Source organism: Thamnophis elegans, chromosome 7, assembly GCF_009769535.1.
Source record: "Thamnophis elegans isolate rThaEle1 chromosome 7, rThaEle1.pri, whole genome shotgun sequence".
Lineage (NCBI taxonomy): Eukaryota > Metazoa > Chordata > Lepidosauria > Squamata > Colubridae > Thamnophis > Thamnophis elegans.
Genome location: NC_045547.1, coordinates 74,631,667 through 74,655,561, shown reverse-complemented (window position 1 = coordinate 74,655,561; position 23,895 = coordinate 74,631,667). Strand labels below are relative to the sequence as shown.

The 23,895-nt window shown below is 45.7% G+C and overlaps 2 protein-coding genes across 2 annotated transcripts; one reads left to right on the top strand and one right to left on the bottom strand.

The window, feature by feature from the left end:
- The first annotated feature begins 868 nt into the window (after positions 1 to 868).
- On the top strand, positions 869 to 2,116 carry GPR19 (G protein-coupled receptor 19). The gene has a single exon (XM_032220542.1). It carries the CDS (start codon positions 869 to 871, stop codon positions 2,114 to 2,116), a length of 1,248 nt encoding a protein of 415 aa, XP_032076433.1.
- Positions 2,117 to 8,329: 6,213 nt separating this feature from the next.
- On the bottom strand, positions 8,330 to 17,032 carry CREBL2 (cAMP responsive element binding protein like 2). Its single transcript, XM_032221999.1, has 4 exons — positions 16,893 to 17,032; positions 12,874 to 13,071; positions 11,133 to 11,280; positions 8,330 to 9,032 (listed from the first exon to the last, which is right to left on the bottom strand). Exons 1-4 carry the CDS (start codon positions 16,905 to 16,907, stop codon positions 9,028 to 9,030), a joined length of 366 nt encoding a protein of 121 aa, XP_032077890.1. The 5' UTR covers positions 16,908 to 17,032; the 3' UTR covers positions 8,330 to 9,027.
- Positions 17,033 to 23,895: the final 6,863 nt, after the last annotated feature.

Genomic DNA, 23,895 nt, shown 5'->3' with positions numbered 1-23,895 from the left:
TGGCTGTTAGAAAGTGCCATGAGCCATTGTAAGTTTTGCAACTGCTAGCAAACTTTAAGTACCGGACTGTTTATTGGAGATCAGTTCAGCCCAGCATCTCACAAACAGAGAGCTAACATTCCTTCTGGCTCCCTCTTCTGGCCGATTGAGGAAACAGCAACCAATCACATTTCACAGTATGATTTAAAGAAACAGGTATAGCATTGTTACATGATTTATGTATTGCCAACCTAACTGTTAGATTATATTCCTAACATTGGGTGCTCCATCACTGGAGACGGCTAAGGAGGGTTCGGAAAGCTATTTGTCTGGGATGGAATAGGGCCATGATGGTGAACTTATGGCATGTGTGCCAGAAGTGGCATGCAGAGCCCTTTCTGTGGGCACATGGGCCATCACCACTACTCTTCCGGGATGCGTGGGCCAGCCAGCTGGTCTTTGCACCTGCCGGAATGCTGGAAATCCAAAGATTAGCTGGCCAGGTCACATGCATGCAGCGGAAACTGGAAGACCAGTTGGTTGGCACGCATATGTGCACTGGAAAGCAGAAGACTAGCTGGCCTGCATGCACCATAAATCCAAAGACCAGCTGGCGGGCATGCACCTGTGTACCAGCCCGCTGGCCTTTGGGTTTCACGGCTCCAGCATGTGCACGCACTCCAGTTTTGCCACTCGGTGCCGAAAAGGTCTGCCGTCACTTGTGCAGGGTCTCCTGCTTGTGCCAGGGTTTGGACTAGAAGACCTCCAAGGTCCCTTCCCCACTCTTATTCTGTTACGAAGACAAAGTGATGCTTGTTACTATTCCTTTGCTCCTCAAACAACTGATGGATCTTTCTCCCCATACAGTCCTCCGAAGGAAAGGCTGACTATGCTGCTCTCCCAAGACATGGACCGCCACACCACGCCTCTCCTCAACCCAACCTCAGGCCTCCTGCAGCACAACCACCCTCAGGCAGAAACCTCCAGCCCCTTGGGAAGCCACGAGGCCACCCCCTTGTCCACGGAGCCTGGGTTGCAGAAAAACGGCACATCCTCACAGTATGATTTGATGCCTGGAGAAATCATCCTTGCCAGCTTGTTTTGGGGGGTCCTGTGGCTATTCTCCGTCTTCGGGAACTCCCTGGTTTGCCTCGTCATCTACAGGAGCAGAAGGACTCAATCAACCACCAATTATTTCGTGGTCTCCATGGCCTGTGCAGACTTGCTGATTAGTGTCGGGTGCACACCGCTCATCCTGTTCCAGTTAGCGTCCGACGGATGGACCTTGGGGAGTATGATGTGCAAGACAATGAGGTATTTTCAGTATCTCACCCCCGGGGTTCAGATTTACGTCTTGCTTTCCATCTGCATTGACAGGTTCTACACGATTGTCTACCCGCTAAGTTTCAAGGTGACGAGGGAAAAAGCCAAAAAAATGATTGCGGCGTCTTGGATTTTCAGCGCGGCCTTGATGTGTCCGGTTTTTATTTTTGGAGGCTTGGACAAAGACCATCACTGCCGATTTTTCCCTCCTTATTCTTGGGATGGCGCCGTTTACAGCATCATCCAGGTCCTCGTAGCTTTCCTGATTCCATCGGTTCTCATCGTTTTCTTTTACCAAAAAGTCATCAAGCACATTTGGAAAATCGGGAGCGAGGGCAGAGCAGTCCGGAGGACGATGAACGTGGTCCCTAGGACAAAGGTGAAAGCCATCAAAATGTTCCTGACGCTTAATGCTCTCTTCCTCCTCTCCTGGCTCCCGTTTTACGTGGTCCAACTCTGGCACCCACCCGAGAGCGATCGTAGGAGATGCTCCTTGGTCTTTTTGACGGTGACTTGGATATCGTTTAGTTCCTCGGCCCTGAAGCCTGCATTGTATTCGGCATATAATGCCAACTTCAGGAGAGGGATAAGAGAGACTTTCTGTATGTCCTCCATGAAATGTTACCGGAGTAATGCCTACACCATCACAACCAGCTCCAAGATGGCCAAGAAAAATTACGTGGGGATCTCAGAGTTCCCCATTGCGCCAAAAACTGTTTCCAAAGACACCATATACGATTCTTTCAACAGAGAAGCAAAAGAGAAAAAACTCGCCTGGCCTATTAATTCAAACCCACCAAACACATTCGTATAATTAATGCCAGCCTTTTCAAAGGCTCTTCCTTGGAACAGATGCCCGTCTCCACAAAGGAATTCCATACACTTGAGCAGGGAAAATAAAACGTTTTGTTTTATTGAGTCTGTTTATTTGATCCGACGGCAGATTGTTTTAAAGCTACAGACTTCTTTAGAATAACCGTTTCATTCGGCACCAGCAATACATTCTTGCTCTCTGCATTTGAACCAGTAGCGGGATTCAAAAATTTTGGCTACTGGCTCTGTGGGCGTGGCTTGATGGGCGTGGCATGAATTGGTGGGTGGCTTGGAGGGTGTGGTGTGGTGTGATGGCCATGGCAGGGGAAGGATACTGTAAAATCTCCATTTCCTCCGCACTCCAGGGGAAGGATACTGCAACATCTCCATTCCCTCCGCACTCCAGGGGAAGGATACTGCAAAATCCCCATTCCCTCTCCACTCCAGGGGAAGGATACTGCAAAAATCTCCATTCCTTCCCCACTCCAGGGGAAGGATACTGTAAAATCTCCATTCCCTCTCCACTCCAGGGGAAGGATACTGCAAAAATCTCCATTCCCTCTCCACTCCAGGGGAAGGATACTGTAAAATCTCCATTCCTTCCCCACTCCAGGGGAAGGATACTGTAAAATCTCCATTCCCTCCCCACTTCAGGGGAAGGATTCTGTCAAATCTCCATTCCCTCCGCACTCCAGGGGAAGAATACTGTCAAATCTCCATTCCCTCCCCACTCCAGGGGAAGGATACTGCAAAAATCTCCATTCCCTCCGCACTCCAGGGGAAGGATACTGCAAAATCCTCCTCTAAACTGGGATCCACGGGGCCATGGCACGTACAGAATTAAACAATAGTGGCAAAAAACACTAGTTGATGGTTTCTGCTTTTCCCCGTAACTATATTTGTTGATAATAGATGGATTAACAGTTGTCCTCCTAACCGAAACCAGGACCTCCATAGTGGCTTCTCAGACTTGAAAACATTTTATATGTACAGGTGTGCTCACAAGTGAAAAGTCTCGATCTCATCCTGAGCCAGGCCTCAATCTGGCCCATATTAACTAATCAACAAGAGCAACAGCAATTCATCTATGGATTCTGGTACATTTTCATTAATCAAAGAGAGTCAAGATACTCATTACCATTGTGCAAATTATGGAGTGTTGGAAGAAATGTCCTTCTGGGTTCGGCTCCAAGTGGGGGAAAAGGCACTGGAGACATGGAGGCTGCTTGGAAAGATGGTGGTTTAATGGGGGACAGGACCACATGGCTTGAGTCCTGAACAGAAAAGGTGATCACGTGCTTCAATGTTGGGTGGAGAAGAGAAGGGTCGAGGGGGGGGGGAGCTTGCTGGGCTTTTTATAATCTGTTCAGTCCCACCTCTCTGTTTCCTGTTCCTGTGTAAGAAATGTATTCTGATTGGTTGTCAGACTCCCATGGGGCCATGCAGGGGCAACTCTCTAGGCTGTGTTTTGAATCCTGATTTGGCTGAGTTCTCAGATGCCATGTGATGAATGGGTAAAGGCTAATCATTCCTTAATCCCATCACCCTGGAGCTGAAAGGGAGAACACTTTATTATGTAAAGGGACTGGCTTGGGCATCTTAATGGCTCATTGACAGAGGGGATGGGCAGGAAGCTACAGGCAACTATTCTGTCTTTTAAAATATGTTTCTTCCTTTTCACATCCAGGGAAATATTCTGCCTTTTCAATATTTCCTAGGATATTTCATTTTTCTGGGAGAGGACTGTGTCATAACGTTCTACAGGAGGAAGTAGAAAGCAAAAGTGGCTCAATGGCTAAGACGCTGAGCTTGTCGATCAGAAAGGTCAGCAGTTCAGGGGTTCAAATCCCTAGCGCTGCATAACGGAGTGAGCTCCCATTACATGTCCCAGCTTCTGCCAACCTGGCAGTTCGAAAGCACGTAAAAAATGCAAGTAGAAAATTAGGAACCACCTTGGGTGGGAAGGTAACAGCGCTCCATGTGCCTTCGACGTTGAGTCATGCCAGCCACATGACCACGAAGACATCTTCTGACAGCGCTGGCTCTTTGGCTTTGAAACGGAGATATGCACCGCCCCCTAGAGTCAGGAACGACTAGCACATATGTGCAAGGGGAACTTTGCCTTTAGAAGCGAAAGTGGAAACCATGTCCTGGGACTTCGCAGTCCCATGTGTGCATATTTTTTCACCACTGTATCTTGTGCATTTAGATACTTCTGTGAACATTTTTGGAGAACTCTTGTGGCAGGTTGACCAAGGTTGACCATGACGTCAAGAAGCAGGTTTGTGGCACAAACACCACACTCATCAGTTGTGTCGTAGAGGAAATGAATCACGAAATGTGCAGCCAATTACTCGTGTCATTTTGTGCCGCAACATCGCGATACGGATATCGCACATCCAGTCTATAGATTATCCACGGAAGACAATATCATGTACCTTCAGCAATATGCACCAATTTGGGCTGTGCTCCAATTGGAAGATTAAATTCAGGATCAGACTGAGGAATTAAAAGCTCAAATTTACTTTGGATTTTCAGGCCTCCTCATTCTACTCCGCAACCCAAATCTGAACCAGCCCCAAATACCATTTGAAATCAGTAAACAGCCGTATTATTGCAAGTGTAACGTAACTTGATGAAACGTGCTTGGCCAGAGAAGTCAGTATTTTTGCCAAATTCCCGAGATTTTTAAAGGGGAGTCAAGGCAATTAAGCAGCTTTTTCATGTCCTTTACACAGGCCCCAGATCCAGCTTCTGAAGTGTCCAGGAGTCAGTCTCCGGTTGAAGGAAAAGCTCCAGGTCTTCACCCAAATACCCATTACCATAAGAGGCTGCAGGGTGTGAATCACAGACCTTCCGTGGGTAACACAAATATTTGTGAAGTTCTAGGCTGCTGTATGTTCTTGGTGCTGTAGGCCAGCTTAGGTTAAAAATGAGTCAATCTTCTCCTCTTGTGTCCCAAAGGTGCCTTTTTTTCAAGAGGCAACCGGACTTCCTGGTTTTTCTTTGAAGACTTTTCGCTTCTCATCCAATCAGAGCTGAAGAAGCTTCTCTGGATGAGGAGCGAAACGTCTTCAAAGAAAAACCAGAAAGTCCGGTTGCCTCTTGAAAAAAGCACCTTGGGGACAACTGTGACCGGATTGACTTGAGAATCTCCATAGCTCCACAGCTCCACCTGCAGGGTGGATTTGATTTAAATCACGTCGATTTAAATCCCGATTTAAATCAGTAATAAAAAGGCTTGGTTGAAATCAACTCCATTTAAATCGTAATTTTTAAAGAGCAGATGTCATTCTGCTCCCCCTCGGACCTGCTGTTGACTCACCGACAGTCCCAATATTGCAGATTATACAGCCTCTCATGCTACATCACAAAGCTCCGTCTCATGCTGAATAAACTAAATTACTAAGGTATCTTAAATAGAAAAAGAACTTTAGATTTTTACTCCAAAAATACATTTGAGAAAAATAAAAATAAATCCAATTTAAAATTTAAAAAAATCTGATTTTAGATAGATAATAGATAGATAGATAGATAGATAGATAGATAGATAGATAGATAGATAGATAGATAGATAGATAGACAGACAGACAGACAGACAGACAGACAGACAGACAGACAGATATAGATATCGTATTTTTCGGAGTATAAGACACACCTTTTTCCTTTAAAAAAGAGGGTGAAAATCTGGATGCATCTTATACACTGAATACAGCGTTTTTGGCTTCCCGAAACTCTGCCCCTTTGCAAAAATGGCCGTGTATAGCCTTTAGGAGACTTCCAGGGTACTCCTGGGGGCTGGGGAGGGCAAAAATGAGCAAAAAATGGACCGTTTTTAGGAGGTCTGCAGAGTGCAAAACCTTTTTTTTTTTAATTTGCCTCTTCAAAATCTTGGTGCGCCTTATACTCTGATGCGTCTTATTCTCCGAAAAATACTAGACAGACAGACAGACAGATAGAATTATAGATAGATGATAGATATATAGATAGATGATAGATAGATAGATAGATAGATAGATAGATAGATAGATAGATAGATAGATAGATAGATAGATAAATTATTGATAGATACATGATAGAGATAGAGATGATAGATGATAAAGAGATGATAATTATAGATGATAGATATAGCTAGAGATGATAGATAGATGATAAAGAGATGATAGATAGATAGATAGATAGAGATAGAGATAGAGAGATAGAGAGATAGAGAGATAGAGAGATAGAGAGATAGAGAGATAGAGAGATAGATAGATAGATAGATAGATAGATAGATAGATAGATAGATAGATAGATAGATAGATAGATAGATAGATTTTTATCCACCTTGCTCACATGCCTACCCAAATGCTCCAAAGAGCAGCAAAAGACAGAAATCTCTCCCAGACCTCCTGGAAATGCTAGGAGCACAGTTTATTCAACCTCAGCAATTTTAAGGTATCTGAACTTCAAGTCCCAGAAAACCCCAGCCAGCAAAATGCAAAATGCTGGCTAGGGTTTTCTGGGAGTTGAAGTCCCCATAATTTAAAAGTCTCTAAAAGGCTAAGAAACATCGAGATCGGGGATTAAAGCCCTGGCTTTCAAAAGTGAAGGCCAGCGTTCCCAAAAGCCTCGGATTCCAAAAGAGATTCGCAAAGGAAGAATTCACCGCTTCTTTGAGGTTTTACAAATACTGCAATTTATTGTTTATTCCTTTTAGCAGCTGGATAGCAGCTTGGCGCCATAGTGTGAAGAAGGTTGCACATTTTACCCACGTGCCAACAGATGACTGAAAAAAACAACACAATCTTCCATATAGAAAAGGAAGCTTTCATTAAAACAGTTTTGTTTTAATACATATAAACAAAGTACATTCGCTGTTGGGGTTTTTTTTCTGCGCTGCTGGGTTTGGGCGTTTCTGACATGATGGGTCGAGTCCTACTTCCAACCCTCTGCCAGTAACCCTTTTAATAAAGGACAGCGAAAGCGTTGCCACGTCCGTTTTAATACAAAAGGGCAGACTTTGGTCTCACGATAATTACTATTTTTGTCCCCTGCAGCAAAAACACGCAGAGCGTTAGGTTGCAAGTTGCCAATATTATTCCCTTCCCAACACTCAATACTACAGATGCACCGATCCCGTGGAACAGAGAATATAAAACATCCTGGATGCTACATTCGTTTGCTAGCCTTTCTCCACAAATTCTCATGCCCTTCTTTTTTATAACAAAAGCAGACAATATGGTTTGCAACCAAGAGAGAGAAGGGCAAGGGGAAGGAAATGGGCAAGCTGCTTCTGCCCCCCCATTTCTCTAACCCAGGGATCAGCAACCCATGGCTCTGGAGCCGCATGTGGCTCTTTCATCCCTCTGCTGCGGCTCCCTGTTGCCGGTCGGCTCCACAATTGATAGGGCTTTTGGTTAGGACAGATAGAGGAAAAAGGATGCTGCACTAGGAGACTCTATGGTGGGGGAACCGGACTTCCTGTCGGCTCCAGAATTGAACGGGGAGCTTCCAGTTAGGACTTTTGTGGCTCTTTGAGTGTTTAAGGTTGCCAAACTCTGCTCTAGCCAGCTAGGTGGGGTATCTTCCTTACCAAACCTCTCCACGACTCCATTGAGCGAAGGTGGGGTTGAAAAAACACTACCAAGACTACAACGATTTGGACTCATCAACTCCTATTAATAAGGAGTCAAGGCAAAGACGCAATTGTGCACGTTTAGAAAATATAAAGTTCACCCTCGATACTTTTTGCCGCTGAAGACTTATTTCGCCGCTGCTCAAATGACTAATTCACCTAGTTGATAAAGACTTGAATTTAGCACTGAATTTAATTCCAATGGTCAACTCAATCCACAAAGGGATGGTTGTGTGCTAAGACAGCGACAGCAGCATCACAACAGGCACCCGCCACACGACACACCACGGACACGATGATCTGTGCATGCAGCTGCAACTGAAGAGGGGGTTGCTTGGCCCAAGAATCCCACGGTTGCAACCTCACCCATCCTAACAACCCAAACCAATATCTTCCACCCCTTTCTGCAGGCAGGGCACCCTCGCTTAGGTACCTAATCTTACGACTGAGATGACATGGGGGGTCAAGGATGTCACCATTCACAAGTTGCAGCCTAAACTCCACTAGCTCAGAAACGTCAGAAGGAAAAGGAGGAGGCGACATACTGGCCATGTACAACAAGGTATTATCAACATGTTCCATACTGGTATTTTTCAAACTTGACTGCTTAACGTCTGTGGACAGAATTCTCATCTATGGCCATTCTGATTGCGGAATTCTGGGAGTTGAAGTCCAAGCGGCTTAAAATGGCCCAGTTTGGAAAAAAAAACCTCAGCTATATATATATATATATATATATATACACATATCTACGTCCAATGCAAAATGGGCTATCAAGTGAATAATAAACTCTACTTCTCTATCTGTATTTTCCTTAAATAAACACTAAATACAGTTAACAATGAAAACAAAATCAAAAGCATAATTAGAGGCCTTAACGCAACAAAGGAGAGTTTGGTGGCCCAATCCCACGGGGGAAAAAAAGGTTTTTCCCCCTTTTTCTCAGCCACTTCTACCCACAAAATCAACCCCAGAGCATTGGAATAGATTTGGGATTGATGCAATCTTGGGCCTTTTTCCCTTCTCTGCTTTCCAGCAGATATTCTTGCAGACACACGGATGTTGTTGTTGTTGTTAATTAAATCAAACGGATCAAAAGGATTTCACTTTCTGCCCTCTTGCTTCTGGGCTGGTTTTGAAAGTCAGCTGAAACTCCCACTGCATTTACAGCGGAATGGTTGACATTGCAGAAGGATGGGCAACTTCACTCCAAGCCCGTAGGTTACTCCTTTTTAAAAATAAAAATAAAAATCATCTTGGTTTGTTTGTTTTTTAAATAAAATATGGATTGACCTTCACCCTGGAAGAGAAAAGAAACATGTTTTACATTAGAGTTTTATGTGCTCAGTCCCCGATTCTGCAACCGGGTTTGTTTGTTTATTTACAACCAACTAAAATATGTATTGGGCGCAATCCTTCCGGAGAATCGGTGCATGGGGTGGAAGTTAAAGGGAAGGGAAGGAGCCCAGCGCAAACGGGATGGCATGTTGGCTTTTGCTCAGCTATCAGGCCTGGAGGCCATCTTTTGCATTGGGCCTTCTGGCATGCCACGTTTAATGCAGTGGGAAAATGGGAGAGGGGATTATATGGAGTATGGGAGACACATAGTCTAAATAACATTCCTTTCTCAGAGAGTCAAGGACATCTTGCCCTGCGCCTGGATGTTCTGAGCGAGGCTTCCCAAGAGCATGAAGCAAACTCCGGGTCCTGACAAAAAACCCTTTTAGTAATTTACTGTGAATTCTGCTCATTCACATCCAGCAAAGTCTTTCAAGGGAGGATTTACAGTCACAGACCTTCTCTGGCTTGGAGAGCTGCCAGGCCGATATCTGCAAAACTTGGCAAGGAGTCTCGGAGAGTCACAAACAAATTAAGCAAACTAATTGTCTCCTGCAAACTCCACTCCCCTATCGCTCCTCTTTTATTCCCTCTGGGAAGGGCCATTCATCATCCACTTGTGGCCTTACTCCCAAGCCGACCCTTGTTCCTTAACTGTTCCCTTTATCTGGCAACTCTGCGCATGCGCACACTGCGCTCCAGCTGTTCTTCTGCCTCCCTGATCTCTGACTCTGAAGGCAGCTGACAACTGTCGGACGGCCCTGGCCTCATCTCTGCCTCCAACACAGAGCCCTCATCAGAGCCTTCCCCAGACTCCAGGACTGGCCCATGTTCCTCCCCAACCTCCTCACTGTCTGAATCTGCTGCCAGCTGGCAGGCCACAACACTGGCGGGGTATGGTTGGGAAGCATCTCCAATTGGGACGGTTCCTGATTGGACCATGTGATGGACATGTGGGTACTGGGCAGGGGCATGGACTTTCCTTTGGGTGGGGAAAACCTGGAAGCTTTCGGATTCGGGTTTTTCCAGATGTGCCAATATGACATCTCTAATAAAGTGCAACTTTGAGGAACTTCGAGCCTTGGAGTCTTATTTCGTTGGGGGTGGGTGTTACTTGGAACCCTGGTGCAGGAGGCTGACTAGGCCACGCCCACCATGGCCACACCCACTCAGCAACAGGGCAACGAACCTGTTGCTGCAAATTTTGAAGCCCACCCTTGGCCATAAGTATCTTTTTTTAGGGTAGGGTGTCTACCGGTTGCAAGAACTACTGGTGCTCAAGACCCGTCTGGGAAGAGCTTCAACCTCAGCCAGACCCCTGATCTAAGCAGCCTTCCCCCCCCCCCTTTTTTTTGTATACTTTTTTATTTTCCGTTTTCATAACATACAATCACATGTATACTATGCATAGCCAGTATCCTATAGTATTAAATAGTAATTACATCAGTTCCTCTTGTCATCCAACGCCCAAAAAGATAAAAACCCATTATTAGCTCTTCTGCTCTCCATACACCTCTTTCTTCTACCTCTCTCCTACCTCCTATCTTCCCTCCATCATCCTTTCCTACTCTACTTCCCCTTCCTTTCTCCTTCTCCTCTCTCTACATTCCACTCCTCCTTATCCTCCTCATCTTCCCCCCTTACCCTCTCTCCTATCCCTCTCTTCCCATCTTTCTTCTCCCTTCTGTTTCCCACTCTTCCTCTCATTGGTGTATTTCCGCTTCCATATCAATATACTTAACCTATCCTTATCTTCTTGGCCTGAAGAAAAAGGTAAACAAGCTGTCAGATGGCTGATGGATTGCTCATCCGACAGATAATGCAACCAGGATTCTGGAGCTGTAACAACCAGCTCCCATCAGAAAGCCCCTCCCAGCGGAAGTCACCTTCGGTCGCAGCCTTTCCCCTTTGACCACGAATGGATGGCAGCCACAGGACAGCCTGGGAACCAAATCGTGGCAGGCTTTTTTCTTTCTTCTTTTTTCTGGCACACCCCCCCCCCCCCGCCTGCCTCTGCCCACCGGCTGTGACGAAGTGAAGAATTGCGTGAACTGGAGCTTACGGGAACTGTGGCTGTTCGTTTCGCTCTTTACGGCTCTGGCCATCTTGCCTACGGTCTGCTGAGGCTTGCTTTGCTCCTCTCCGCTCAGGAGGGCCTTAATTTCAGAGGGGATTTTCCCTTGGTCCATTGCCATGCACCACTGCTTGTACTGAAAGAGAAAGAGGCCACGCGAAAGGCGTTAAATCGTATCCCAAGGTTTTAGAACGTGGACGGTTCCCGACGTTTATTGACATTTGCAATACTATGTATGTAAAAAAAAAAAAAAAGATGATATTAAGTCTGTTTGCTTTAAATGCAATTCCAAGAAAATGTATGATTATATTTGAAAGAGACAGTACCTGGAAAATACGGTTCCACCACAAAACCGCGCTCGACTAAACCGCGTCCGACTAAACCGCGTAGCTGACGTCATCAACAGGGCGACAACAGTGCGGAGACAGAAGCACGCTGTAAACCCTAATCCTAAAATTAACCCCTAAACCTAAACCTAACCCCCCTAAACCTAATCCTAAACCTAACCCTTAACCTAACCCTAAACCTAACCCTAAACCTAATCCTAACCCTTAACCTAACCCTTAACCTAACCCTAAACCTAACCCTTAACCTAACCCTAAACTTAACCCTAACCCTTAACCTAACCCTAACCCTTAACCTAACCCTAAACCTAACCCTAAACCTAACCCTAAACCTAAACCTAACCCTTACCTTAAGTTGACTCGGTTTGCTTTCAAAGCGCTATTTAAAACGCCCTTCTTTCTCCGCGCTGGCTGTTGTCGCCCTGTTGATGACGTCAGCGACGCAGTTTAATCAGGCGCGACTTAGTCGAGCGCGGTTTTGACGGGTCACGGGAAAATACATTGTACCTCGCTGGGAAACGGAAATGTATATATAATAAGGAGAGGAGAAAGATGGAAGGGAAGGGAAGGGAAGGGAAGAGATGAAGGGAGAGATGGAAGTGGAATAGAGTGGAGCGGGGCAGAAGAGAGGAAAGAAAAGTCAAGGGAAGAGAAAGGAGGAGGTTGGCAGAAACTGGGACAAATAATGGGAGCTCGCTCCGTTACGCGGCGCTCGGGATTCGAACCGCCAAACTGCCGACCGTTCTGATGAACAAGCTCAGCGTCTTAGCTACTGAGCCATCCGCGTCCCTGTAGCCAGCAGTCAGCAGAAGAAGCCTGCAGTAAAGATTCCCCTCGCACATATGTGCTAGTCATTCCCGACTCTAGGGGGCAGTGCTCATCTCCGTTTCAAAGCTGAAGAGCCAGCGCAGTCCGAAGACATCTCTGTGGTCAGGTGGCTGGCATGACTAAACGCCGAAGGAGCACAGAACGATGGTTCCTATTTTCCTTCTTGCATTTTTTACGTGGTTTCGAACTGCTAGGTTGGCAGAAGCTGGGACAAATAATGGGAGCTCGCTCCGTTACGTCAACAAGCTCAGCGTCTTAGCTACTGAGCCACCGCGTCCCTGCAGCCAGCAGGCAGCAGAAGAAGCCTGCAGTACTGCACTCTGACCACTGGGGCCACCACGGCTCAATCAACTGGGGGGTGGATTGTGGGTAAGCAGGGAACCAAACTATGAAGAAAGACCCTGCAGGAATAATAGGGAATGTCAGCTACCCCGACAATCAGCTAGGAATGAATCTCCCTGGCGACCAATTGCACCACAGTCAGAAAACTCAGGAACTTTTTTTAAAAAAAGAACTTGGGGGAAAGGCAAAAAGGAAAACAGAAAAGAGAGAATTACCATGTCTAGCTCTTCTCTAAGAGCACAGATGGCTCTTTCCCGGCTTGAAACCAGCTCTTCCAGGTATTGGTACCTCAGTTTCTTCCGCGCTCTGCATTCCCTTGCGCTCTGCCGGCTCCTCTCGAGTTTGGCTTTCAAATCTATTTTAGCGGGTTTGCGCCCCCGTTTACCTGGTTTCTTCACTTTGCCACCAGCTACCTGAGTGGGGGGGGGGGAGGGAGGGACAAAATCTGTCGTGAAGGATGTAGCAGGCTGGATTCTTTGGACCAGTGTTTCTCAACCTTGGCAACTTGAAGATGTCCGGACTTCAACTCCCAGAATTCCCCAGCCAGCGAATGTAAGTATGTATATACACACACACCACACACATACACACTGTGTGTGTGTCTGTGTGTGTGTGAGTGTCTTTGTCTGTGTGTGTGTGTGTGTGTTCCAGCGTAACTCTGGAACGCCTCAAGCAATTTCAACCAAACTTGGTACACAGATGACTTACTCTCTGGAGAAAAATACTGTGGGTGTAAGACACCCCTAAAATCCCTCAGGGTGTGTGTTCTGTTAAGATACAGCCTGTTGTGCCTTCAAATGGCTTCTACTGTACTGCTGTAGAATGGCTTCTACTGTACTGCTGTAAAATGGCTTCTACTTATTGCTGTAAAATGGCTTCTACTGTACAGCACAGTGAAGTTGCCATGGTAATGGCTTCACAGTATTCCCCAAGGGGGCTCCCTCTGGTAAGGGGGGGAAATCCAACATTAGAAATTACGTTTGGTCCGAACATTTTCCCACTATAAATAAATTCCTGAGCAACGGTGAGCTATCGGCTAGTGTACATATATTTCCAAGGCAAAGTAGGAGATGTTGTAATATAGTTCCTTGTGTAGGCGTAGCGGACCCCCATGGCCCAGTTCATCCTGGGCATGCAGAGCCACGCTGAACCACACAGGAGAAAACACACTCCATAACATCCTGATAGTGCATAACATAACATCCTGACAGTTCACTCTAGATGTGCCTTACCAATGACGCCCAGGATTTGACCATATATAGACAGAACTTCCCTGAGCAGTAGATTAGAAATTTTACTTTTACAGGCTGTTTTTAAGCACATGCTATTGCTCCTCCTGCCTTTGTCCTATCTCAATAAAAGGGGCTCTCAGATCCCCAATCTGGGTCGCTCCATCCAGAGAAAGGTCATGTCTTTTCTTTTCTCAACATTGGCCTCATGGACGAACCACGGGTATGTTACAAACTAGTACAGACAGAAATCAGCAGGCAAGGAAGATAAGACAATCTGACAATGGCTAAGAACTGAGAAGTTTTTTTTAAAAAAGAGACACAGGGGCTCATTCTGACTGCACAAAGCCAAGCCTTAACGAACAAATATATACAAAGCCAGCAAATTCCCCCTTTTTGCAAAGGAGAAGAAACAGTGGAGGAGCTAGTTAGTTGCTGCAAGAAGATTGCACAGACTGTTTGCAAACAACGGCATGGCAAAGTAGCAACAAGGATGCATGGGAAGATCTGCAATAAAACCATTTCCCTGCAAGCGAGAACTGATGGGGCCATAAAATAGAGAAAGTAACAGACAATTTAAAAAAAAAAAAACTAAACTGCTCTGGGGATTTTAGAATTCAGACGGAGAGGCACCTGCCAGGTAATACCCAAATCCTAACAATTGCCAACAAGAAAGACAAAAAAGTGTGGCTATTGGATGTGGAGACAAGCAGAATAATACAATAGCAGAGTTGGAAGGGACCTTGGAGGTCTTCTAGTCCAACCCCCAGCCTAGGTAGGAAACCCTATACAGTTTCAGACAAATGGCTATCCAACATCTTCTTAAAGACTTCCAGTGTTGGGGCATTCACAACTTCTGGAGGCAAATCCTGTTCTACTGATTAATTGTTCTCACTGTCAGGAAATTTCTGCTCAGTTCTAAGTTGCTTCTCTCCTTGATTCGTTTCCACCCATTGCTTCTTGTTCTACCCTCGGGTGCTTTGGAGAATAGCTTGACTCAATACAATACAATACAATACAATAGCAGAGTTGGAAGGGACCTTGGAGGTCTTCTAGTCCAACCCCCAGCCTAGGCAGGAAACCCTATACCGTTCCAGACAAATGGCTATCCAACATCTTTTTAAAGACTTCCAGTGTTGGGGCATTCACAACTTCTGGAGGCAACCTCTGTTCCACTGATTAATTGTTCTCACTGTCAGGAAATTTCTGCTCAGTTCTAAGTTGCTTCTCTCCTTGATTAGTTTCCACCCATTGCTTCTTGTTCTACCCTCAATAGAATAGAAGTGAAAGAGTTGGAGAAAGTCACAAAACAAACAAGACCTGCAAACAGAAGTAGAAGGACAATGGCAAAAGAAAGCAAGGGTACCATAGTACCAATACAGGTAGTCCTCGACTTACGACCACAATAGAGACTCACATTTACATCGTTAAGTGAGACATTTGTTAAGTGAATTTCGCCCCGTTTTTACGACATTTTCAGGCACGGTTCTTAAGGGAATCATTGCAGTGGTTAAGTCATTAAGTGAACCCAGCTTCCCCGTTGATTTTGGGGCTGTTCACATGACCCCGGGACACTGCAATCGTCATAAGTATGAGGCAGTTGCCAAGCATCCAAATTTAGATCACGTGAGCAGGGGGAGGCCGCAGTCATTAAGTGTGAAAAAGGTCATTTTTTTCAGTGCCGTTATAACTTTAAAAGGTCACTAAAAGGACTGTTGGAAGCCGAGGACTACCTGTAAATAATAGGCATGCTGGGTGCAATCCAAAACATCTGGCGTATCACTTGGAGCACCACAAAATTGCCATCAGTTGATTGCAGAGGGCAGCTTTATTTAGAACAGCTTCCATCCCACAATAGTCTTAACACTATCAAACATCTGCCTATCTCGGATACTTGGGAAGGACTGGCAAAGTGGATAAAAAAATGCGAAATCCAGCCTAAACATCTGGCTGACTGGAACCAACCATCAAAGTAACATGCAGGGGCAGACTCTGTTAACTTCTGTGTGAAGTCTGAACTGTTCAAAGCATGATTGGTCCCTGGATGGGAGGCCACCAGGTAATCAAAGATGCATCTTGAAAAAAAGGAAGGGCCCAAAGGGCTTTTTACTTGGGGCCAAGGATGCTGCACAATTAACTTCTAACTCACCCTAGACGTTTTTAAGAAGATGTTGGGCAACCATTTGTCTGAAGTGGTATAAGGTTTCCTGCCTAAGCAGGGGGTTGGATTAGAAGACCTCCAAGGTCCCTTCCAAATCTGTTATTCTATTCTATTCTAGTCCTAATCCTAATCCTTCTATTTCTAATTCTTATCCTATCCTATTGCTATTCCATTGCTATTGCTATTGCTATTCCCATTCAATTCTAATTCTAATTCTATCCTCTCCTACGCTATTGCTATTCCATTGCTATTCCCATTCCCAATTCCATTCCATTCCAATTCCAATTTTTATCCTATCCTATGCCGTTGCCGTTCCAATTCTAATTCCAATTCTAATTCCAATTCTTATTCTATGAGAATACCTGGAGGAAATATTTATCCATTTTAAAAGTAGGGACTTGTATTTTTTTCCCAAGGGGGGGGGGGAATTGTAATCCAAGGGGGAAAGTCATAGGAAAAGGGCCAAAATGCATCTTCTTAGCACACAAAGCCACTCCTTTCACGGGGAAATATCCCCAGGGGTGGTTGGAAGAAGAGCCCCTTAGCAGTTCACAAGGCGGGGCTAATCCCATTTAGTCCTGGGACAAGGCACCACCAAGAAATCCCAGGGCTAACCAAGAGGAGGTAGCCGAGCTGGCCCTTCCCTTACTTCATTTATTTCGGAAATTTTACATCATAAATCCCGGCATGAATGCCCAGGGCTGGTCAAAACTGAGGCCGGGCGTGTTTGGCGACGGTTTGGATGGGAGACCACGAAGAAATCCCAGGTCCAAAGTACCCCGGAAGAAGAGCGGCCAACCTCCCGAATTCCCCCTCCCCCGGGAGCCCCTCCCAACCAACTCACTTTGCTTTCGTCCATCAGGCCGCTGGGAGGGTCGCCGCCGCCGCCGCCGCCCACTAATCTGGATCCGGGCTCCGAGGAGATCCGTGCACACCATCCATGGTAGGCCGTCGGCTGCTTCCCGTATCCAGGACGCGGCCGCCCCGAGCAGCTCGGGAAGTGTAGTTCCTTCCCCCCCCCTCCTCAGCCAGAAAGAGGAGGGCACTTCCGCCAACGGACTACAACTCCCAAGAAGCATCAGCAAGCGGCCGTGAATGACGTAAAAGTTGGAGGCCGCGGAGTGCTTCCCGACGAAAGGAATCCGGGAAGGAGAGCGACGGACTGTAGACTCACGAATACAAGGCCATAGATCTAGGTTGGTATAGAACGATTGAAGAAAAGCATCGCTCGCGGGTTCCAAGACTTGATAGAGCAATCTGGTCTAAAATAAGGGGATCCTACCTCACTGCTCTAAAAGAGGAGAGACCCCAATAGTTTGTTTACCCAGTTTGTTTACAACACCTGTCGCTGTGGCTTAGAGGTGGAGCTCTCTCCTCACAATCAGGAGGTTGTGAGTTCGATCCTAGGTAAAAACAGATGTAGGTTCTTCTGCTTGGGCAGAGGGTTGGACTAGATGACCTGTAATTCTGTTAATCTGTTTATTAGATATATACATTCCCTCTAGGAAGGGGCCAGGGGTGTAAACTAGTCACTAAAACACATCACTATAGAACTGCAACAACCATCAGACGGCCACTAGAGGGCAGCCAAAAGATGTTCCTCGTACCCGCCCTGTAGTGGACGTCGGGATGGTTGCAACTCAGAGAGTGTCAACCTATTGCAGCATGGAGTCGGAGTCTTCATATCCTTGAGGAGTGTCAAAAAACAAAAAAGGACCAGATTAGGGGGGAAATTCTGCAAGCAAAGTCTCGCCTCTAATTATGTGTATTGTGTGTGTTTAGGAAAGGTTGCTCTTTAGAAGGCCAGATCCTGAAGAGGAAACTCAAATGCTTTGCCACCTAATGAGATGGAAGACCTCACCGGAGAAGAGCCTAATGCTGGGAACGATTGAGGGCAAAAGAAGAAGGGGACGACAAGAGAAGGAGGTGGCTGGATGGAGTCACTGAAGCAGTCGGCGTGAGCTTAAATGGACTCTAGCGGATGGTAGAGGACAGGAGGGCCTGGAGTAACGTGGCCCATGTGGTTGCAATGGGACTTTGCAACTAACAAGGAGAGGTTAAGAAGGAACAGGGCTTGGATCACAGAAGTGCCATGTCAACCCATCACTCAGGTGATGGTTGTCCTAAAGGGGCTTTTTCAGGAGGCAACTGGACTTCCTTGTTTTTTTTTTATTTGAAGACATTTTGCTTCTCACCCAAGAAGCCTCTTCAGCTCTGACTGAATGGTGGGGGGAATGGAAGGTTTTATACTCTTTGCAGACAGCTGGTCATTTGCATCCTTTTAGAGCAGGGGTATCAAACTCCGTGACCCGTCAAACCCGCGCTCGACTAAATCGCGCCCGATTAAACCGCGTCGCTGATGTCATCAACAGGGCGACAACAGCCAGCGCGGAGAAAGAAGGGCACTTTAAATAGCGCTTTGAAAGCAAGCCGATTCAACTTAAGGTAAGGGTTAGGTTTAGGGTTAGGTTTAGGGTTAGGTTAAGGGTTAGGTTAAGGGTTAGGATTAGGTTTAGGGTTAGGTTAAGGGTTAGGGTTAGGCTAAGGGTTAGGGTTAGGCTAAGGGTTAGGGTTAGGTTTAGGGTTAGGTTAAGGGTTAGGGTTAGGGTTAGGGTTAGGGTTAGGTTAAGGGTTAGGGTTATGGTTATGGTTATGGTTAGGTTAAGGGTTAGGGTTAGGCTAAGGGTTAGGGTTAGGCTAAGGGTTAGGGTTAGGTTTAGGGTTAGGTTAAGGGTTAGGGTTAGGGTTAGGTTAAGGGTTAGGGTTATGGGTTATGGTTATGGTTATGGTTATGGTTATGGTTAGGTTAAGGGTTAGGGTTAGGCTAAGGGTTAGGGTTAGGCTAAGGGTTAGGGTTAGGGTTAGGTTAAGGGTTAGGTTTAGGGTTAGGTTTAGGATTAGGCTTAGGGGGGTTAGGTTTAGGTTTAGGGGTTAATTTTAGGTGTAGGGTTTATAGTGTGCTTCTGTCTCCGCGCTGTTGTCGCCCTGTTGATGACGTCAGCGACGCGCTTTAGTCGGGCGCGGTTTAGTCAAGCGCGGTTTTGTGGTGGAACCATCAAACTCACGTCATCACAGCATCATCACGTGACGTATCACAACTTTTTCCCCCCTTTGCTTAAGCAGGCGTGGGTGTGGCCAGCACATGATGCATCTGCGCGAGTTTGACAGCCCTGTTTTAGAGAGTCGTAGAGGACACGGAGGTTTATCTGTGTCCGTTCCTGTGGGTGACCCTAAGGATACAGATAAACTTCCAAGTGGCCTCTACGACTCTCTGAAAGGATGCAGATGTCCAGCTGTCTGCAAGGAGTATAAATCCTTCCCTTCCTCCCCATCCAGTCAGACCGAAAGAAGCTTCTTGGATGAGAAGTGAAACGTCTTCAAAATAAAAAAACAAGAAAGTCCAGTTGCCTCCTGGGGAAAAAAAAGCACCTTTAGGACAACCATCATCGTATTAACTTAAGAGTATTAACCAGGATTTTTTTTTTCTGAAAAGATTCTACATTGACGTCAGGTATGGCCAAAGTCCCAATCTTCCTCATTCCGTTGAATCTTGGAGGACTTTATATTTATTTAACCCTTGGCTTTTCCCCTTGCCATGCAAACACAGTCCTGGGTATATCTTTCTGGCATTGCTTAAACACTGCAATGGTTATTAAAATAGGTGTTGTCTGAAATGAAAACAGCATTTTAGGCCCACGATGGCAAACTTATGGCACGCGTGCCACAGGTGGCGCACCGAGCCATTTGTTAGGGCACACGGGGCATTGCCCTGTCAGCTCCAGTGTGCATGCGCGCCTTGGCTAGCTGTCTTCGGCCTTTTTTCCGGTTTGCTCGTAGGGCTGTTTTTCGCCCTCCGGAGCCTTCAGGAGGCTCAGGAGGACCAAAAAAAAACGGCCCTATGACCAAACCGGAAGTGACTTCCAGTTTTCTTGTAGGACTGTCTTTTGCCCTCAGGAGCCTTCAGTAACTTTCGGGAGGCTTCCCTGAAGGTTCTGAAGGGCGAAAAAACGGCCCTAAGGCCAAACCGGAAGTCCATTCCTGAACTTCCGGTTTGCCCATAGAGCTGGTTTTTCGCCCTCCATAGGCTCCTGAAGCCTCCGGAGGGCCTCTTGCGGGGTGCTGTTTTCACTCTCCCCAGGCTCCTAGAAAGCCTGTGGAGCCTGGGGGGGGATGTTGCTCTGGTCATGCATGCATGCGTGGAGGGGTGCGCGCATGTGCGCTGGGTCATGCGCATAGCATTATGGGTGTGGCATGCCCGTGCATGTCCTCCCCCTGCGCTCCCCCCGCTTTTGGCACGCGATCCAAAAAAGGTTAGCCATCACTGTTCTAGGCAGTCCCGTCAATTTTATAACAGTGATTCTCCCCAACAGGAACCACTGTAGTTTCTGACATCTTAACGTATCTTTAAACCCCTGTTCCCCTTAACAAAAAGCCAGGCAATTTTTGTCAGCTAGAGCGGATATTATGAATTCATAATGACTAGTTCATTATTAATTTTAAATATATACAATAAAAGCTTAAGGTCTTCTGAATGGTGTGGAGAAACCAAGTTCAGTACGGTACATTTTCAATCTGGGATTTTTTTTATGTTACTGGGGTCAAATTGTTGTATTTTAAACCTTATTTGAGAGAGAGAGAGAGGAGGGAGAAGAGTGAGAGACAGCACCTAATTGATGCCTATGATTTTAAACCACTTTTAAAACCTGCAGCTAGGACATCACTGCTTTAATGCAAGGACACACAGTCACACTGTCTTAGTGTGTGTGTGTGTTATGATTTTACTGTCAAATATCTTGATGCAACTAATATTTTCACCCAGGAGAAACCTGAACCCTTTGCAAAGATAACTTCAGGACAATAGCAATAGCACTTCAACAATTTGGATCTTCTCTAACTGACCTCAAAAGAATGGAAGGCTGAGTTAACCTTGAACTGGTGAGAAGTGAACTCCTGGATGTGGGCAGAATCAGCCTGCAATACTGCATTCTAACCACTGTGCTACCAGGAAGGAGAATCAGGAAGGAAGGAAGGAGAATCAGGAAGGAAGGAAGGAAGGAAGGAAGGAAGGAAGGAAGGAAAGGCAGTAACATTTAGACTTACATACTACTTCAGAATGCTTTACAGCCTTCTCTGAGTGGTTTACAGAGTTAGGTTATTGCCCCCAACAATCTGGGTCCTCATTTTACCAACCTCGGAAGGATGGAAGGTTGAGTCAGCCTTGAGCCAGTGAGAATCGAACTGCTGGCAGTCGGCAGAATTAGCCTGCAATACCGCATTCTAACCACTGCGCCACCACAGCTCTTGAAGATCCTAGGAGCTGAATGCTGGCTGTAAGGAAGCATGAAAAGGGTCTGACTGTACAATTGATAAAATTCAATACTATGGCAGAATTGAAAAGCAAAACTGAGCACTGAACTAGTTGTGGCTTTCATGGTCCTGTAAAGCGGCAATAGACCGCAAACTGCACGGAATGATTGCCCAACAATTATGGCAATCACAGAGGTGCCGGAGAGAGAGAGAGAGAAAAGTGGGCGGGTCATGAGAAATTCATTGAATGCTTGTGCTTAAATCAGACATGGGAAGGATGACAGTCCTTTATGTGCTGGATTTCTGCTAGGGCATTGTTCATTCTGCAGATGGGAAGGCTGCAACTCAAAGCTGTTGGATTGTCTCGCTTCCTTGTGTTCTAGAGAAAATTCCCTCTGCTTTGGCCTACGCAGAGAAGTATGCCTGGATATGCATACCTACAACAACCAGAAAACACATTGTGATTTATGAATGGTCCTTTCATACTCAGGACTTGTGTGTGTGTTTGTGTGTGTGTGTGTGTCCGACTTCTCTGGAAGTCAGAAGATGATTTTTAAAAAGCGCGAATGCTTCACGTGCCATGTTTTTTCGTTTTCCTTCATGCACGAATCCCTAGCGCCACCACAGAGTGAGCTCCCATTACTTGTCCCAGCTTCTGCCAACTTAGCAGTTCAAAAGCACGTACAAAATGCAAGGAGAAAAATAGGGACCATCTTTGGTGGGAAGGTAACAGCGTTCCATGCACCTTCGGCATTTAGTCATGCCGGCCACATGACCACGGAGACCCCCTTGGACAGCGCTGGCTCTTGGGCTTTGAAACGGAGATGAGCACCGCCCCCTAGAATCAGGAATGACTAGAACATATGTGCGAGGGGAACCTTTACCTTTACGTAAGAAAATATTGTTTCTTGCATGGACAGTAGTCAGAATATTTGAAAAAAACTCCCCCTATATTAACACTGTTAGCGCTAGCCTTTTTTTTTTTAAGCCAAGAATCAACCACTGATGGCCTTGGTGAATTTGCAAATGTCAAAACCAAACAGGAGCATTCAGAGGAATTGAGCAATAATCCCACATTGAACTATCTTTTGCTCCCCCAGGATTTTCTGTCTCCGAAAGCAGAGATGTTAAATTCTATATCCAAGTTTAGATGTGAAACACAAACTGTTAAAGGACTAAGGAAATTGTGTTTTCGCTTCTGTGTAACGCATCCAGAGAAGAGATAAAAGATTTTTTTCTGGCACATCTCTCTTCTTGGAGCAAAGCTACTAATTAACTCAAAAACCTTGCTGCTACAATATCTGGGCTATAAACATTAACCAGTGAAACTGGTGGAGTACATCACCGGATTTTGACCTTTCGGATGGAACAGTGTGGCAGTGTGCAGAGTGCACTGATGATGTCTCCTTGAATGGTGACGAAATGTTTGCAACCCAAATGCCGAGCCAACAGCCTAATTTAGGAAGACTTTTGGTGGGGGGAGCATCTCCATCCCATCTCTGCCACCTAGCCAAGTGACAATATTTGGGAACCCATCCAAATGCACAAAGTAAAAAAATGCATTTATTTATTTTATTCAGTTTGTCAAACATGTACAAGATAACAGGTATAAGTATAAACATGGACATGGACAAAGGAAACGAGTACAGATAAATTGGGACAGTAGGACAGGGACAGTAGGCACACTGGAGAGCTTATGCACGCCCCCTTTACGGACCTCTTAGGAATGAGGTGAGGTCCCCAGTAGACAGTTTAAGGTTGAAGGGGTGGGTGGGTTGAGGATGTAACAATGGAGTCACGTAGAGCATTCCAGGCGTTGACCACTCTGTTGCTGAAGTCACATTTTCTGCAATCGAGTTTGGAGCGGTTTGAGGTTTTTTTTGCCAGCTTGAGGTTGAAGCTGAAGAAGTCGTTGACAGGTAAGACGTTGTAACAGACAATTTTGTGTACTGTGCTTAGATCATACCGCAGGCGGCGCAGTTCCAGATCATCCAAGCCCAAAACTTCTCGGCTCTGCTGTTGAACAACAGCTCAAAGAAAAGGTTTTATAGTTTACTCTGAAAATATTTAGGCTGGAAGTATTCTCTTCTATCCAGTAAAAGTGGAGGCACAGGAATAGAAATGGAGAGGAGTAAAAATCAAGTAGTATATATATATATTGCATGGCTGGTGAATTTACTGCTGTTCCAGAACTCTTTAGTAATGGAAAGTTGAACGTTGATAGTTGTGATGTCATATTCTTGTCTCTGTGCAGGGTTTTTTTTCCAACCAAAAACCCAATGCAAAATATACATCTTTGTTATGCATTACAGAGGGCCCTACAATGTAGTTGAACTACCCATTGTTAAATACTTTGATCCTTTGATGAGCTTTGTAAGCAAGCTGCAAATTGCAGAGACAATGATTGTAAAGGTTTATTAGGACGGAGATTTGAGGTAGTAATTAGAGAACTGGACTTCTTTGTTTTCTATCAAGAAGTGGGTTTGTGGACTGATTAAAGGAAAATTACAGAATAACAAGAGTTTGGAGACCTTAGAGGT

What these genes read in the sequence shown, in the direction of transcription:
- CREBL2 (XM_032221999.1), bottom strand. An exon ending in TTAGAGAAGAGCTAGACATG is followed by an intron (nt 11,281 to 12,873) that starts GTAATTCTCTCT and finishes TTTCTCTTTCAG; the next exon opens with TACAAGCAGTGGTGCATGGC.
- GPR19 (XM_032220542.1), top strand. Translation starts at nt 869, where the DNA reads ATGCTGCTCTCCCAAGACATGGACCGCCACACCACGCCTCTCCTCAAC.